A 19,358-nucleotide genomic window follows, 5' to 3' on the forward strand; every position below is an offset into this window, starting at 1 on the left:
AACCAGGTAATATGTTCTGTATTCTACATTATTTACTGTCAACTTCTCCTCAGCACGTAAAAGCATCCAAAGTAGGGTTTTTAATCATCAAATCACACCAGAACGCCTCATTAGATTTGTATTAATTTAATCGTTTTTACGGGAGTTAGCGAGGTGACAATCAGCTCAACAACAGGGGAACCGTACTGAATATGGTTGAGTGTAAAAAAAAAAAATTGAGGGAATCGATGGAATGTGCAAAAAAAAAAAAAGTCTGATTTTTGTTTTTAATGGAACTATAATTGTGGTCCGGACAGATAACAGATAAGAGGACGGATGTATGGACGGTAAACACTCATTTATCCATGTACATACAGTATATGTGCAGGTGCCAGGGCCTGCTCCGGAGTTCGTTGCTAAGGGCAACCTGTCCGGCCCCCTTTTATCTGCTAAACAGATGCCCCCTTTGCTCATTCCAGAAAACTGTCTAAATCGAGAGAATATCACCCTAAAACCATGGTTCTCAAACTGTGGTACGTGTACCCCCGAGTGGTACGCGAGGTTCCTCTGGTGGCACTTCAGAAATAACTGTTCTACTGTACATATCATGGTATGTTATTATAGTGGAGATGAGGTATTTTTTACCAGAGTGTGTAGAAAATGAAACAAATAACAATAAACACAGACGCAAATTAGCTATTTTGCTAACACTGGTAAAGACTCAGTTCTGTATGGTCCCTGTCAATCAATTGTCAACTAATAAACGGAACTAAAAAAAAGAAAAGACTTAATAATAATATCTAATATCACTATACCAGTGTGTTCAGTACAGTGTGAAATCAAAATCATTGCAATTTTTTTTATAACGTAGCGACAAATATGTAAAACCGCAGATATAATTTTTACATTTGTAAACAAATAGTTTGCAAAGGACATTTTGAACTCATATCATTAAAACAAACATAATAAACATAAATCTGATCTAAAATATGTTTGGGGGGGGGGGCCAAAAAAGTCATCTCACACGTCCCATCTGTGGGTCCCGACCCAGAGTTTGATAAGATAAGATTTACTAATTATAATTCACAAGCAAAATGTAATAAAAAATAAATAAGAATGTTAATTATAGAATAGCAAAATATCAAATATAAATTTATAATAAAAAAAAATTACATATAATAACAATATACAGTGTGGAAAAATGTACTATAACGTTGTTACTCCTGCTACAAAATAACAGAATCACTCATGTTCCATTTATATAAAGACAAAAACACATCAACTTTATATTGTTTTTCACATTCATGTGTGTGTGATTATTCATGTCATTCGTACGGAGTGTGATTAAATATTCCTCGTCCCCTCAGAGCGGCGAAACAAATGGAGCGCGGCCGCGTGCTAACGCGAGCTGACAGATCTTTTAAATAATGTTTATTTATCAGTGGTAACATTTACCAGCCCCTCACACACACACACACACACACACACACACACATTCCCTCTGGCATCTGACTTTTAGGCGACGTCAACCGCAACTGACATTTTTTTCTTTCCTTTTCTTTTAAGTTTGTGGAACTTTTTTTTTTTTTTTTTTTTGTAAAGGAAAACTTTATCAGCAGCTTCTTTCTTACTTTCTTTGTTTCTTCCCACAGCCACAAACACACCGAGCCTGTCGTATAATAGGAAACACGAGACCGTACAATTACAACAAAAACACCAAAACAAACTTAAAATAACTACTTAACGTGATAAAACTAAGGATTAAGCTCAAGTTTTCCCCCCCCCTGTGCAAATACATGAATATATGGACATATTCATTCGCCGTCATCTGCATGCCGATACATTATTCACTGCTTTCCTGAGCTGAGCGGATAATATTATATTATATTAGACTTCCATTAATACAAAGTCTGCTTTTACAACACACACACACACACACACACAGGATTTAACTTTCAGGGGGGAATGTCAGCCCGACTCGGGGTCAAAGGTATCATTTTTTTGCAAGTCGAAACCAGTATAAAAGCACAGGAGCAAGAACGGGACACATGTTCCGCCCGTCGGTCGCCGTGGTGACTACGAGAAAGCTGGGGGGGTCACGCTTTAATTTTGAAATTCAACGCCAATAAACTGGATTGTACGTGGCCCCGAGCTGCTGCAGGTAATTTGAATTTCTTTTGTTTTTTTAAATTCTTGCAGCTAGAACTATAAAATAATCCCTTTAATGTACATTTCTGGAACAATTTCTTCACTATTTCCTGTATTTGTCTATGCATTTCCTGTCCCTATAATCATAGCCGTGCTCACGCGGCGTTTCCTGAAGCAACGGCGAGATTTCCTGCTCGTTTTTTTCGTAATCCTTTCTCCACAAATCTGAACTTTGTTCGAGACGTCGCCCTTTTTTTTTTTTTGCTAAAGATTGTCCACGCGGCGTCAGTACGAGCGTACGGTAGTTCAAGCGTTAGTAAACAGGCCCCCCCGCGTTTGCATCCATACATAATACATCACTCTCATGAATGTTACTCTAATGAAGTGAGGTCGCATATTTAAGCGATACGGCGAATCATTTGAATACTCATACGTCCGTATTTGAATATTGTATATTAAATATGATAAGCGGGCGCTTTTGTTGCCTGTTTGTTTTAAGGGTAACAAATGTGACGATGCCCTTTTGCACAGAGGGGAAAATTAATAAACATGCGCGTGGTTCAACAGAACGGAACAACACACATTTGTTTTTATTACCGCTGAGAGTTGGTGGATGTGGAGCCAGAGATTTAAAACAGCGTGAAGTGGAGATTATTTCACTTATTTGGGTTGTTTTTGGTTGTTTTTGGGTTATACGACGCAGTTTGGAGTTGATTTAAAAGTAAAAATCGATAAAAAGGCCGATTAATAATTTAATATACTGTTTTTTTTTGTGAAATATAAAAGTGCGAAAGAGGGAAACTGTATAATAATATAATAAATACCCATTATCCAACTCCTTAAACCTCAAACACATGTATATCAATGACAGTTCTGTCACATGTATGGTTTTTGGGTGTATTTTTTGTAATTATTAACAAATAAGTTATAAATAAATTATTATTTTATATATTCAAAAAAATAGTAAGAGTTTAATAAAACATGATATTGTGACCCGAAACCAAAATATAAATCAAATAAATAAATAAATAAAGATAATTACAATTTGGTTTATAACGTAGCAACTCATTTAAAGCTATATCTGTAACACTGGATATAATTTTTTTTATGGTAGATTAATTTTATTATCATAAAATTATTATTTTTGTATGCATATTTTTTAAAAACATAAAACACACATAATTCTGAACTAAAAAAGTTTGACAAAATTCTTTAAAATAGTTGTTTGGGGGGGCCAAAAAACAATATCACCCACGTCCCACCTTCGGGTCCCGACCCAGACTTTGAGAACCAGTAAAATTTACGTTTATACGTATATTATATAATATATAAATATAATTCACAAAAGATAAATAAGAACAGATATTGGCACACGAAAAACTGGGGAATTAAAAAATGTCACAATATACGGTAAATACGCGTTTGCACCTCGTTTGCCGCGTAATTGACGACCGACTCTGGCTGTGGAGGGGACGGATATAGACACAGATACGGTGGTAAAAACGTGAAATGACTGCTGCTGCACCGACGCCCTGTGTTCCAACGCTGCATAGAAAATGATATGCGAGTGACACGTTTGAATATTCATGACCTGACGATTCCGACGGCTGTTTGTACGGCGGCATTAATTAGTTGCCGGAGGGGGAGCGAAAAAACCCAAATACGACGCTGGGGGACTCGGTGCTGAGACGTGGCAGTCCCGAAGACAAAGTGAGACATTTGTGAGACGAGTGTGCGTGCAAACACAGCGCGCGTCTCTCATTAAAGTGTGGCATGTCAACACGGAACAATGTTCACGAACTTTAGTTGAACGTATAATATGGGGGGTTTTGAAGTACAGGGGTGTATATAGAACGACTACTTCGTCCATTTCTGTTTTTAGTATTATCTTAGTGAGTTCTTAGCTTTATTATTACTAATAATTTATTAGTGCTGTGCAATAGGACGCGCATGACGTCATGCCGCAAATTGCTCACAGACGTCTCTTTTTAAGCTAGCTAGCTAGATATCTATCGCGAGCTAGCTTGATTAAACTCTGCGTGTTTCAGTCGTCGTTGTCGTCTTCTTCACCGGAGTCCAGGCACCGTTTACCAGTTTCGCTCCGTTAGCTGCATTAGCTCTTTTTAGCGTCGTTTTAGCGCACCTACAGTCGATTCTGGAGCGGGTCTGTTTATTAAACTAAAAGAGCAGCGCTACAAATAACCAGCTGTACCCGTGTACTGCGTATGTGTGACTCTGTTTTTTCAAAGTTTAGCGTTACTTTACAGACTCATTTTAACAATCCGGAGTCACGCAAACATGACGTCACGCGCGTCTTTTTCCGGTCAGTCGTCATGGAAACGCGCCATGCGTTAACGTTTGACAGCACTGTTTATTATAACATTTAATTCTATTCATGTTTTAGGACGTGGATGATTCTATCTATCTATCTACAGGGTATCCGCGGGGTCTCAAAAAGTCTTAAATCCAATAATTTGTATTTAAGGCCTTAAAATGTCTTAAATTCTCCTAAAATCTCATAAAAGGTCTTAAATACAATTTTGAAAGGTCTTAAAAATCTATTAACGTTACCTTTATTTAAAACATGCATAAACTTCAGTCTCGCGTTGAAACGTTTCTATTTTTGAGGATGCGATAACAGCTAATGTGCTGTGCGCGAGCCGCTGTGTGTTTCAGCTTAGCATAGCCGCGGAGAAAACTTAATGAAAGGCCACAGCTGAGCCGAATTGCAACTTCAACAATTTGTGGCTCCAATTTTCCTTCACGTCTTTTGTACTTTTTTGCCAGTATGGATTTGAAATGGGTCTTAAATTTTATTCATTATGGTCTTAAAAAAGTCGTAAATTTGACTTGTTGAAACCTGCAGAGGCCCTAATATCAAGCTAGCTAGCTAGACACAACACAAATTGCTCACAGACGTCTCTTTTTAAGCTAGCTAGCTAGATATCTATCGCAAGCTAGCTAGATACGGCCTTAGCTTGATTAAACTGTGCATTGGAGACTGTTGTAGTCGTCGTTGTCGTCTTCTTCCTCCTATTATTTACAGGTCAAAGTTGACATTTGGCAACAGTAGAACCCGTTCAGACCAGTTTGGGTTCTCGTTCAGTCCAGTTTTAGTCAGCCGTACGTGTTTGGCAGCAGTGACGCCGCTTTTTTGAGTGAAACGTCTCTCTTCGTTTTTGTTTGATTTTTTTAGTTTTGTTCCGCTGAATGTGTGCCATTAAAATGTCTGCATATTCAACAGAGACAGAGTCGACGCAGTTGAAGAGTCTCAGTCGTCTCCTACGCGGCAGCACTGCCAGTTAAAAGAGAAAAGAGTTTCGCTGCCAGACGCATTAGCATGCCTTTGAAACAAGAGACCTTGAGTGTGAACGAGGGCCATCCATATGCACTTTGGAATGTCATTTATATGCACAGACTGAGGTGTGTGTATATGTGTGTGTATTTGTGTATATGTGTGTGTGTGTGAGAGCGAGAGGCCAGAGGACGTCAGAGGTTTCCACTGGTCCACGACGTACAATAACCATTATTGAACATCCCGTTCCTCTTCACACACACGACTGAAACAAACTCATCGTTATAAATATATAAATATACAGTAAAAGTCTGTTTTATCAATGTCACTGTGATTGTAATTAAATCTCAATTTTCTTTATTATAAAACAACCACACTAAAAAATAATTTTTCCAGCTGTCTGTTAAAAGTGATGTGAATTATGAACTATGAATTATGGTATGGAGTGTGTGGCGCATTGTGCGTTGCATATTGCGGACCCTGGTATACGCGCACGTCAGGTCCTGTAATATCTTACTTCACCATCGGGTGGCGGTACAAGTCTGGGCGCAGGGAACAGGACGCATTCCCGCCAAAGAAGAAAAGAACGATGCTATAGGTCCCTCGGACACGTCTGGTTATAAACGGCTCACGGATAAAAGGCCTGTCAGGGGAGCCAGGGAAACAGAATTCTTGGAAAAAGGCAGAATTCAGAGGGAAAAAAAGCGGGCATTCTTTGAAAAAAAGTCAGAATTCTCTGGGAAAAAGTCTCAATTCTGGTGGGTGAAAGCAGAATTCTGGGGGGAAAGTCAGAAATCTGAGGAAAAAAAGTCTGAATCCTGGGGAAAAAGTCATATTTCTGGGGGGGGGGTCAGAATTCTTGGCAAAAAATCAGAATTCTGGTGGGAAAGTCGGAATTCTGGGGAAAAAAAGGCAGAATTCTTGGGAAAAAATCTGAATTATTGTGGAAAAGTCAGATTTCTGCAGGGAGACAAGGCAGACTTTTTGGAAAAAGTCAGAATTCTGGGGGAAAAGTCAGAATTATTAGGGAAAAAAGTCTGAATTATTAGGGAAAAAAGTCTGAATTATTAGGGAAAAAAAGGCAAACATTTTGGGAAAAAGTCAGAATTCTGGGGGGAAAGTCAGAATTATGAGGGAAAAAGTCAGAATTCTTGGGAAAAAGTCAGAATTATTAGGGAAAAAAGTCTGAATTCTGGGAAAAAAGGCAAATATTTTGGGAAAAAGTCTGAATTCTTGGGAAAAAAGTCAGAATTTTTGGGGAAAGTCAGAATTCTGGGGGTAAAGGCTGAATTCTGACGAAAAAAAGTCAGAATTCTGAGAAAAAAGGCCGTACAAGACATACATAGACATAGACATACAATCTGGTAAGTCTCCACATTTCCTCAGTGACTTTGACAAAGATGTCCGAGTATCAAAGCGTTTGCTCGTAGACCTGAGTGACTTCTCCTCTCTGTCACCGCTGACCCGTGCGCTCGACTCTCTCTGAATTAAACATGACGATTATACGACGACGCAGTCCTCTGAATTGTAAATCCCCCACAATTATACGTCCCATTGTCTATTCATTATTTCAAAAACCAACGGCAAATTATGTAAAGATCATCTGTAAAGAGGAGCGCGGCGTGTAATACGACTTGCTATGTTGTTCATGCAATTCAAATATTTTACCCTCTTTACTTCATCCCTCAGAGTTTAGAGTAACTGGATTTAAATGTAATCTGACTCGTGTGTTGAGCGAGATGACGATACATTGGATGAAGATGAGTTAGAAGATTAACTTAAACCTGCCTTAAGGTTAAGTAAATATACAGATATAAGTGTTGACTGAGAGTCAAATACGTCTTAACATTTATTTAAGCCAAATGTATATACATTTAATTTATCTATTTATAAAATATCCTAAAATAAATGTTATTTCTACTCTGAAGACAAACAGGACCAGTATGTATCACAGTTGTTTTCAAAATAAAGGATATCATTTCTGTTTGTCCAATAAAAGTCTCACATTCTGTTGATCCACTCTAAACCCTGCAGTTTTCAAAATAAAGGTATCCAGTCCTACTTGTCCACACTGAAACACACCACAGCTGTTTTCAAAATAAAGGTCATAAATTCTGTTTGGCCAACTCTCTACAGTTTAAAAAAAAAAAAAAAGTCCCACTTTATGAAACATAACACAGCGGTTTTCAAAATAAAAGTATGTGCCTGTAATTAATGCTAAAAGACAACTCTGCATTTATCAAAATAAAAGTTTCACTTTCTATTGATCTACACTGAAACACAACACAGCTGTTTTCAAAATAAAGGTTATAATTTCTGTTTGGCCAACTCTCTGCACTTTTCAAAATAAAAGACTCACTTTCTGTTGATCCACACTAAAACAAAACCCTGCATTTTTCAAAATAAAGCTCTCCAGACCTGTTCTGTTTGTCCACACTGAAACACACCACAGCCAGCTGTTTTCAAAATAAAGTTCATAATTTCTGTTTGGCCAACTCTCTGCACTTTTCAAAATAAAAGTCTCACTTTCTGTTGATCCACACTGAAACGTAACACATTGGTTTTCATAATAAAAGTGTGTGTTTGTAATTAAGGCTAAAAGACAAATCTGCAGTTTTCAAAATAAATGTCTCCAGTTCTGTTCGTCCAAGCTGAAACACAACCATGCAGTTTTCAAAATTAAAGTTATAGTTTCTGTTCGGGGCCAAGCCAATTCTGCAGTTTTCAAAATAAAAGTCTCACTTTCAGTTCTTCCACACTAAAACACAACCCTGCAGTTTTCAAAATAAAAGTTGGATTTTCTGTTTGGCCAAGCGAAAACTGCAGTTTTCAAAATAAAACTCTCAGTCTCAGTTTGTTCATGCCAAAACACAACCCTACAGTCTTCAGAATAAAAGTCTTATTACCGTCAATTAATATTTTATTACTTGAAGTTTCCTAAAAGTAATAACCATTTATTGAATTATGCCTGTGGATTATTTTATTATTATTATTAATAATTATGTTTATAAGTGGATTATTCTTTGTCCTCTTTGGGCTTTTATTGCAGATACATATTTGACTGTCCGTATATATAATATACTGAACAAATGATATACAGTCGCACACAGTTTGACGCTTTACTTTAGTGAAAGTCACAGTTTTGTGTGTTCACGAAGACGTTACACAGACGTGAGCGCGAGGATAATTGAAATCTACAGCAGGAGACTGTTCTCGAGCGCCGGTTAAACATCGGAGAAAATAAATCAAATATTCACAAACGTGGGATTTTTTTTTTTAATCAAAGGATAACGACATGTGACGTTTAATTATGTCGAGCAGTTTGTGGGATTTTAACTGTTGAAGTTTTAGTTTAGTTTCACTGAATTTCATCGTATGCTCTGCTCTTTTCTGTCATATTGTGTTTAATTATCTGTCTTATTTTATATTGTGTTTACTTTGTTTGGTTAAATTCTACTCTGTTATGTCACAAAATGAAGATAATATGGATAAAGTTGTAGAATATAGTTCTACTACATATGTATATATATATGTATATATATATATATATATGTATATATATATATATGTATATATACATATATATATACACATAAATATGTAACACATACATTCATATATACATATGTATATATACACATAAATGTACATATATATATATAAATAACTCTAATTTAATTTAATCTAACAACTAGATAGAGAAAAGTGTTGACATTTCAATACGGGTTTTATTACCTGTTAGAGAATCCCAGTCCTATTACACACAACTCAATTTATACTACTACTACTTTATCCCGTCACCAAATATTTACATTTTTACAGTATTTTATACAATGTTCTTAATGTTCTTCATCCTTTTTTTTAAAATGTTTTAACCGATTTATGTTTTTACGCCATGTTTTAATTCATCTGTTAAGACCTTTCCATAATTTAACCACAGATAAAGAGTAATTATACAATTAAAAATAACCCTGTTTGAAATAAAAAACAATAATATTCTATAATAATTGTGTGGATCTAATGACGTAGACATTAAACCACTATATTTGTTCACTTTTAATGAAAATAAAATAAACTACTTCTACTCTGTGTGATGTTCGATTTTGTGTCCATTTCATGTTATTGTGTTATTTAAAGCTGCATTACGTGACTTTTTTTAGTCTTAAAGAGCAGAACATTCTTAAGTCCATGATTCTGCAGGATTTAGTTTGACCCAGGATGAATCCACATCCATCCTCATCCTCATCCTCTATTCTCCTCCTCACCTCCCTCTGCTGAGCACAGGTATTTGTTTGGAGGAGGAGGAGGAGGAGGAAGGGGAGGGGGGGGGGGAATCTCTCGGTGGAAATTATACCTTCCCATCTCCGGCGCGTTCGCTATCAACACACAATTATCATGGGCGATCATGCAGAACAGCGCTGAATTCAGCCGGGACAACCCACTCTGATGACACGACCGACTGCGAGGCCTGAGCTTCTCCTGCAGGAAAATGGCTCCTCACCTGCTCTAGACCTAATCTCCTCTTTATTTCCCTCACTTTTTGTGTCTTCTCATGATTTTCACACGAACCAGGAAGTGCGCACGAGATAAGAAATCTATTTGAATCGCATGATCTTATCTCGCCGTTCGTTAGCGTCCGCTGACCTCTGTGACCTCTCGGCGTGACCCCCACAGTCCTGAATGTGCTTTTTCTTCTTTTTTTTCCCCCTCAGATCTGGAGGTGTTGATATGTGATACTTCCATCATCCTCAGCCTCACAAAGTAATCGGCGGCTCACATTGTGTCGCCGTCGCTGCTTCTGAAGGTAAACTGCGGATGTGTTTTCCTTGTGTACGATAAAGTACATTATTATAAAGGGCCGGGGAGTTGATACAGACACACACACAGGAGTCCATTCAGAGCCTGATCAAATGCTCCATTCATGAGTGAAATTACCATCCGTCTGTCAGCCAAAGGTGTGAATTCTTTCATCTACACCACCTCCTCCTCCTCCTCCTCCTCCTCCTCCAGGTTTTGATTAAATACACGCAGCCACACACACTCCAGAGATAAGCAGAATGGCATTTTCTGACACTCGGGGGGGAGCAAAAGTTGACGTGCAAGTCGAGCAAGACAAGAGCGCCATCTTGTGGCGTTTGGTTTAAGTCTGTTGTGTTTGTTTACATCTTTGTTCCAGTGAGAGGAAATGCTACTGATGAGTGAAACAGTTACTTTTACTGAAGGATTTCGCTTGGATTCATACTGCATTTTAAAATGTATGTGTGTATATATACATATAATAATATATGTATATATATATATATATACATATATATGGGTTATATGTATATATACAGAAATAAAACATGGAGATAAAGTGCCATGACAAATAAATAATAATAAAAATGCTAATGAACTAAGTGACTTCCAAAACAAAATTAAATAAAAAGTAAAAATACTGGAAAATGAATAACTTTTACGTACTCAGGCAGTGTTTTACAGTAAATAAATTCATTATTTTTCTATTGCACTTTAATTTAGAAACTAAAAATGTCATTTAGTTTGATCCCAATGTCTTCTCAAGTACACTCGAGTAGCTATGGGAGGAAATTGAAGACAGTAATTATTTCCTTGTACTTTCTTTTGTAAAGATGTCATTTGAATTAATAAAGTGATTTTTTTTTTTGTTCACTTTATCTCATTTTTCACTCTCTATATATAAATACGAACAATCAAAGCATGGACATAAAGGACCACAAATAAAATAGAAATACACGATACAAGAAAAGTATCTTAATGAACTAATGAAGTGATTTCTTTGTTTTTAATCTGATTTCCTTTCACATTTGTTTGTGAAGCTGAATTGATTTAACCTTCATGCATGAAACTAATAAAGAAATTAATAAATACAAATAAAAACAAGTCCCATCACTACTAACTGATCTTTATTTTAAAAATGTAAAAGCTCATCTTCTCAGTGTCTTTTCTTTTTTTTTAGGCAAACAAATCACAGAAGAAACGTCTTTGTGTCGCAGTCGCACAACACACACACACACGTGACAACACACACACACACATGTGACAACACACACACATACACAGGACACACACAAAACATTAAATTAAAGTGATTCATGCTCCATATTGAACCAATAACAAAAAAAATTACCCAAATTAAAACAGCACCGTTTCAGGCTATGTACAGACCATAATAATAATAATAATAATAATAATAATAATAATAATAATAAAATGATACTGCAGAAAATATGAAGCGTAACACACTGTGTAAAATGTGAAGTTGCGTCTAAGAGAATCTTTATATATTAAATATGCATCAATAAGCCGCTCTGTTGCACTTAGTGAGGACGTGCTTTTATCATAATGAGTGCTATATATATACACATGTATAGATGTGACATTATAAACACTCACATAAAGAGCACCAGCTTAAGTACGTATATGTGGACAATAATCTGTGGAAAAACTGTCGCTGGTTTTGTTTTTTTCCTCAATAAAAACAACAAAAAGTTATTTTTATCTAAAAAAAACAGAAAAAAGGCTGCTGGGCTTGTTTTCTTTCCACAAACACTGCTTCTCATTAGCATATATATATATCCACTTAATGTCACGTTATGAGTCATTTCTGTATGTTTTTCTTCATTAAGAGTCATTTTGTGTCATAAACCTGTTTAAAATGTGAACTTTCTATCGTTTCATAGCAAAACAAAGACTTTTATTTTGAAATTTCGTCAAAAATGTTGTTATCTGGACACTCAGTCATTAGCATATATAGCTAAAAAAAATAATCATGCCATTTTATATGCTTTCCATTACGCACATGGCTTTAGTTTTTGCTTCGTTAATTTTATTTTTAAAGTCAAATACAAATAAAAAAATACACAATATTTCCTCATAAAAGGGTTAATCTCTTATGCTTTTTGCATAATTTATTAAAAAATATGAATGATACTCAAATAATATCAAATTATGAGTTATTTCTGTATGTTTTTCTTCATTAATAGAGTCATTTTGCGTCATAAACGTATTGAAAATGTGAACTTTCTATAGTTTCATATCAAAACAAAGACTTTTATTTTGAAATATCATCAAAAATCAAGTCAAGTCATCAAGTCTACGGCTTTTAGGCAGTGGCAAAAATAACAACAAAAGATAATAATAATAATAATAATAATAATAATAACCTCTAATGACCTCAGGGTCAGTTGTAGTGAATCTTGATGGTCCGGCCGATGAGGAGGAAGAGGAGGCCGGACAGCAGGCAGAAGAAGATGCCAATGGGAGCAAACATGAAGGACAAACCGTAGCTGAGGGACAGACGGAAGTCTGGACACATCGAGCGCTGGTACTCGACGTAAACGTCCACCACGTCCAGCACCTGGACCCACACCACGTACATGACCACCACGCACAGCAGGAAGAAACCTGGTGTGGAGACAAACAAAAAAAATCTATGTTTAAAGCTGCAGTGTGGAGATTCTGTCGCCCCCCAGTGGATCTATGAGTCACTACAACAGTGTCGTCTCCATAAGATACACTTATGAAATATGTTTTATGTGCAGTTTACAGTAGCAGATGTAGAACAGGAAACAAAAACTCTCCTCTATCGCCCCCTGTGGTCTTGTGTGTAATTACAAAATCAGCACACACTCAAAATGCAATTGACCCATATTCTTTCTACAATTTTACCTTTGTAAGATAAAGTCCACCATTTAAAAACCTGTCTAAGTTGAACTATCTGCGGCGTGTAAATAAAGTTTACGTGATATTATACAGTTTTGGCTCCAAAAATGTGAACATTGTGGAAAAATTTCGATATGGTTCCTCTTTTATGTCAGAAAATGAGAAGAAATATATATATTGTGGACTCAAACATAAAGTTAAGTCACTCATATACATGAGGTAATAAAAAAATAAGTTACCTTTGTAAGTTAAAGTCCACCATTTAGAATTATATTATGCTTGTTGTTATATATAATAATAATAACATGTATAATAAGTAAAGTAATAATAGTTAAGTTAAGTTAAGTTAAGTTAAGTTAAGTTAAGTTAAGTAAAAGAGCACAGGGGTTAAGTCAAAGAAAAACTTACGTAGATTAAAAACAACGTGGGTAAGAAAACATAAAGAACACACTTTTTTTGAAAAAAGACAAAACAGAAAACGAGACACAGGTGAAACTAATTGGGGGCGGGGCAAGTCATTAAAAAAGGCGGGAAAGCAGACAAAAGACCAGGAAGTGACAAGACAAGAGGTGAGTGTCAAAAACAAAACAGGATGTGTCAAAATAAAACAGGAAATTCATACAACAACAAAAAATCAGAAACACAAAAATCAAACTCAAACCAAATCAGGAAAATTAAATCCAGATGAAGTAAAATAAAAGAAAAGAAAATCTAACAAAAATAGGCACATTTTCCCGATATATTCTTACTTCCTGGTTGACCTCAACAAACAAACTTCCATTTTTTTATATTTTCATGTAAAATCTAAAAGTCACACAGAATGGAATGGATCAAACCATTCCTTCTCCAAAAGCCTCACCAGACAACAGGAAGAGTCCACCTCCTGCCTTGTACAGACAGTGGCTGGCGAACGGAGCGGCGCAGATGATGAAGAACCCGCCGAGGACCACGGCCGCCACACCGATCAGCATGAAGATGCTCCAGAAGCCTCTGTATACTGCACCACAAACACATTTACATATATATAAATAAATAAGAAATAGAAATATCTAATCCAGTGAGACAAGGGAATATAATCTAAAGACACTTACTGATCGCAGAGTCGTACTCGGTGGCGTTGTGGGTCTGATGGGACACGGGGAACGGGAAGAGGTAGGAGTGCATGCAGACTTTGGAGTGAGGCTGGTTTGCTGCAGAGAAGACACAACATATACTTTTTACTTACTCTCTTTTCCTGCACCGTGTGAAAACACACTTTCCCCCTCGCGTCTGAGGACAGTTTTAAAAAGAACAGAATATAAAAATATGAACTCACTGAACCACAGTTTCCAGATCAGGTCGTCGTCGCCGCCGCCGTCGTCCGCGTCGGCTTCAAACGAACACCTCCAGAAAAAGCCCTCGTGGTACAGAACGACGGCGTCCCGAGGGTCCTCCTGCATCACCACGTCTCCACGCTGAAGGACAATCACAAGACTTGTAAAACGTGTGAAAGAAATGACAAATAAACCCTGAGTGATTGTGACGGAACATGGACGAACTTCGTGAGTTCCCGTGAGGCGTCACACTGGGACAGAAGCAGCTGCCAGGGTCAGGTCAAAGGTCAAAGGTCAAAAGCACCTCTGACCTAGTCCAGGCCGAGTCAGCGGAGCGTGAAAACACTCGGCGGCGTCGCCGTCGTCGTCGTGTGTCGTCGTCACTACTTTTTTAGCGCGTGAAACGAACGACTCAGAGGAATTCCACCAGGAATGTTGTTCATAAAACCAAAAGAATGGATAAAATCACACAGTTGTCCATGAATTCTAGCTTTTATGGGACTACAAGTGCAGGGAAATCAGCCTGTAAAGATACACTTGAGTCATTTTTCCCTCTTAAAATTATCCACTTAAGTTTTATAAACAGAGCTTAAAAAATGTATTCGACCACCCCCCAAAAGCCGCATCTGCCCTAAATGATATATATATTTTTAAATGCTATGATATAAATATTATTGTTGTTTATTAATTATAATTAAACATACTTTTATACATAAAAAAACGAGTATATTATTATTTCTCGATGACGATGCGAAATTATAGTTGTTTACGAATAAATAAATATGCGCCCGATTTATGGTTTGTCAAAACAAAGACTTTTATTTTGAAAAACTAAATAAATATTTTTATTTCAATGTCTCCGAGTTATTTCTGTACATTTTTCCACTCATTAATAGATTCAATTTGCGTCATAAATGTGTTTAAAATGTTTGCTTTTTATCCTTTCATATCAAGACGAACGCTTTTATTTTTAAAGATCGTCAAAAATCTGGTCATTTGACTTCAAATGAAAAAAAAAAAAACTTAAAATAAATAAAACTTTCCTTTGTTTTTGTGCCACTTAAGTGCTTTTATTGTCCCACAGATTAATTTAAGAACTGTCAGGAGTGGGATTTGAACCCACGCCTCTATTCAGAGACCAGAAACCCCACGATGAGGAAGGATTTATCACCTTGAGTCTGGCGCCTTAGACCGCTCGGCCATCCTGACACACTTTTACATTACGTTTTTCACAAGTTCTCAATATTGTAAATACATATAATCGTAAATACTAAACGATTTATGAACTATAAGTGATTTACACACAAATAACGACATATCTGTGCTTGTATTTTGATTGCTTTTACTATTCCTCTTGTTATAAAAGTGATCGAGTTATAAAAAAAAAAAAAAAAGTCACAACTGTGCTCTAAATAGTTCCGTTCACGCTATCGTTTGAATTGGACTGCGATGGCGTCGCGTTACTATGCAGCGCGTGTGAACATAGCAGCGCTCTTCGGTTTTATTGTGCTGATATCAGGTCTCAGCTCCAGCACCGAGGGCACCACTATGAAAAGCTAAGTATGTTCCAGTCGGTGATATTTAATACAGCAGCAGCAGCAGCAGCAGCAGCAGCACTGGGACTCACTGGCATGAAGGCGGACGGTGTATATGGACCATTTGGTCGACGCCCAACCAACGTTTCCTAACCAATTCCAAAGATCCTTTGTACTAATATTCCTTTCAGTCGTCTCTGCTAGCAAAAGTAGCTATTTTCAGTGTTCTAGACGTAGTATCCGATCAGAATCAAGTCATGTTTTATGGTCCCACCTCTTTTGGGGCGATTTCATTGACGCCCGAGCATTCTACCATTGACTCTCATGTTAAAAAATGTTTTTTCGGAAAATTTACTCTCCAATGCATTATCAATGAGGCTCATGGGGCTAGCCCAAACGTACTAGCGTCAAACGTAAACTGAGCAAAGAGAGGAGGGGACGTCTTCACGTCACGTCTCCCGATACGCTTTCACAAGCGTTAGCCGTTAACGTTCTCGTTGCGGCGGCCAGCGGTCATTTGAGGCGACGTTCGTTAGCTTGTTTGCTAACTTTGTTGACGTTTGTATCGCTCCTGGGTTTAACTGCAGGCTAAACTGCGCAAATCAGACAAAATAAGAAAGCGTTGTCGTGTTGTTTAAACTGACTGAACTTATCGCAGCTATTTAGTTGTGAGGATATGGACGTAAAATTCACGTATCTGTACTTTACTTTGTTATTTATATTTCAAGCAACTTTTACGCCACTACATTTGTAATCTCATTACTACCAAAATGAAATCAGATGAAGAAGACGACTTAGTATTATAGTCTGTATTTATATAGAGACTGGGGTTAAGTGTCTTGCTCAAGGACAGACTAGGAGAGTGAGGAATTGAACCTACAACCTTCCACTGAGCCATCATGGCTCAACACCTCAAAAACCTCACTTTTTAAAAATAGTTTTACTTCTAAAACTTAAGTACATTTAATATCAGATTATTTTTGATACTTTGAGACTTTTAAAGTAATATTATTTAATAAAGTGACTTTTATTATTATTTTTAAATATATAAACTTCCACCAAAGTCATTTTCTGGTAAGATCCTTAAGGTACTTTTACTCAAGTATCCCTTTAAGGGACTTTTGTTGCCTCCAAACATAGAAATAATCCCTTTGTGACTGTTTTTTGGGGGGAATTCCGACCCCTCAGATTGGGCATATACAGTTTGCTGTTTTTGTTTTTTAAAACCAGAGAGAAACCGAAACAATGCAGACCAGGAATTTGTCTCCATCTGAATCCACAGCCACACATGCAAACCAGCTGTGGAATAAGAATTCCTTTATGTTTTTCCTTTATAAAACAGTTGATTCTTAGGCTTCATATCTATATAAACAGTCTTGTATAAAGTACTTAATAGGTATTTTACCAGAAAATGACTTTGGTAGAAGTTTGAAGTCACTTTTTTGTACAATATTACTTAAGTAAAAGTCTTCAAGGCACCTTTACTCTACGTATGTATGAAAATAGAGAAAATAGAGAATTCCTTCATGTTTTTTTCTTCATAAAAAAGTTTATTTTTAGGCTTCATATCTATATAAACAGTCTGGTATAAAGGATACTTGAGTAAAAGTACAAGTATACTACCAGAAAATGACTTTGATAGAAGTTGATGTCACTTTTTATAGAATATTACTTAAGTAAAAGTCTTAAAGTATATGACATTTAAGTACTTTTCTGATATAAAATGTACTTTTACGTTTTTTTAAAGTGAAAGGATTAAAAGGATTTACCAGAAAATAACTTTGGTAGAAGTTTGAAGTCACTTTTTTGTAAAATATTACTTAAGTAAAAGTCTTAAAGTGACATTTACTGTACTTAAGTATGAAAATAGAGAATTCCTTAATGTTTTTTTCTTGATAAAATAGTTTATTTAAGGTTCAAGTCTTGTTTATAGGATACTCGGGTGTTACCAGAAAATAACTTTGGTAGAAGTTTGAGTAATTTTCTGATATAAAATGTACTTAAAGTTTTAAAAGTGAAAGGATTAAAAAAGTGACGATCGAGCCATAGTATCTCAGTGGTATAGGGCGAGTTGTGGGTTCAATTCCTTGCTCTCCTTGAGCAAGACACTTAACCCCATGTTAAAACTGTACCAGACCATAATACCAACTTTTCTTCTCCTTCTGATAATATTTGGTAGTAACAAAGAGAGTTAGAGGTAAATGTAGTGGAGTAAAAGTCAGAGTTGCTTGAAAACAAAGTCAAAGTGTGTACTTAAGTACACGAACAAAGTATTTGTACTCTGTGACATGAGCGATCTTCTGCACTCACCTCGATGCTCACGCCGCCGGGGCCCACGGTTCCTTGCGGACGTGGGTGGCAGCTCTCCGAGGCCAGCAGCCAGTAATCGGTTCCAAACGAAAGGAGAACGAAGACGGCTGCCAAGGCCCCGAACAGGCCGGCGAAAAACAGCGCCACGCTCAGCTTCATGGTCCAGGACGAGAAGGTCCTTCAGCCACAGTGAGGAGAAGAAGAAGAAGAAGAAGAAGGAGAAGAAACAGGTTTATGTTAAATTACAGGAGCTCGTCTGTCACTCCTGTCTTCTGTGTCATGACAGGAATTGTGCACATGACTTGTTTGGATGTTCCTCTGTGGACATGGGTCTTCCCACCCACTATCACTCCCACCCCCCTGGGCTATTTTTGGTGGAGGGAGGCGATGGATGGATGGACGTGTGGGCTGGGATCATCATCACTAGAAATAACCCCCCGACGGCAACTGGACACCCCGGCGTCTGCAGAGGAATGTCAAGGCAGGGCGAGACCCAGAGGACAGACGTGAGGTGAAGTCGTCCACACAACAACACCGACACCACCCTGGTCCAGAGCATCTGCGGGGTAGGGGGGGGGCACTGTGTCATTTCCTGTAAACAGAGGGAGGATGAAAATAAGTGTAAATGACAGTGAGGACAGATAATGATGTTGTTTACACTGAGAGAAACTGCAAGGACAATACTGAAAATGTGGCATTTGATATTGTTCTAGATGCAATTTTATGATTTTTAAAGCTATAATTTTTCTTTCTTACCCTTATTTATTTATTTATTTACTTGTTCGTTTGTTCCTTGTTAATTTTCTTTATCGAGGACTTAGTTCTTGGGACATTTCTGCTGAAATATAATAAATAATAACTAATGTACTTTTAAAACGCATCTTAAAACTCGTTTTTTACTCTTTGGCTTTCGACCCAGGATGAGACGCTGGTTTTTATATCTTTTTTATAGTACATATATATATATATACATAAATATACACATATACATATATATATATATATATACATACATATATATATTTATACATATACATATATATATACATATATGTCATATATGTATGTATATATACTTTCTACAGTATTGTATTG

The 19,358-nt window shown here is 36.8% G+C and overlaps 1 protein-coding gene across 1 annotated transcript; it reads right to left on the reverse strand.

Annotated features, from left to right (window-relative positions):
* Positions 1-11,334: 11,334 nt before the first annotated feature.
* tmem182a (transmembrane protein 182a) lies at positions 11,335-18,585 on the reverse strand. Its single transcript, XM_083902114.1, has 5 exons — positions 18,264-18,585; positions 14,421-14,559; positions 14,197-14,295; positions 13,965-14,102; positions 11,335-12,847 (listed from the first exon to the last, which is right to left on the reverse strand). Exons 1-5 carry the CDS (start codon positions 18,420-18,422, stop codon positions 12,624-12,626), a joined length of 759 nt encoding a protein of 252 aa, XP_083758240.1. The 5' UTR covers positions 18,423-18,585; the 3' UTR covers positions 11,335-12,623.
* Between the last annotated feature and the right edge of the window lie 773 nt (positions 18,586-19,358).

This window comes from Microchirus variegatus (assembly GCF_963457635.1).
Source record: "Microchirus variegatus genome assembly, chromosome: 16".
NCBI lineage: Eukaryota > Metazoa > Chordata > Actinopteri > Pleuronectiformes > Soleidae > Microchirus > Microchirus variegatus.

Bases quoted from the DNA above. Each gene is read 5' to 3' on its own strand.
- tmem182a (XM_083902114.1), bottom strand. From the start codon at position 18,422: ATGAAGCTGAGCGTGGCGCTGTTTTTCGCCGGCCTGTTCGGGGCCTTG. The intron at 14,560-18,263 runs GTGAGTGCAGAA...ATTGTCCTTCAG, and splicing joins CCGGCGGCGTGAGCATCGAG to CGTGGAGACGTGGTGATGCA. The intron at 14,296-14,420 runs GTGAGTTCATAT...TCTTCTCTGCAG, and splicing joins GATCTGGAAACTGTGGTTCA to CAAACCAGCCTCACTCCAAA.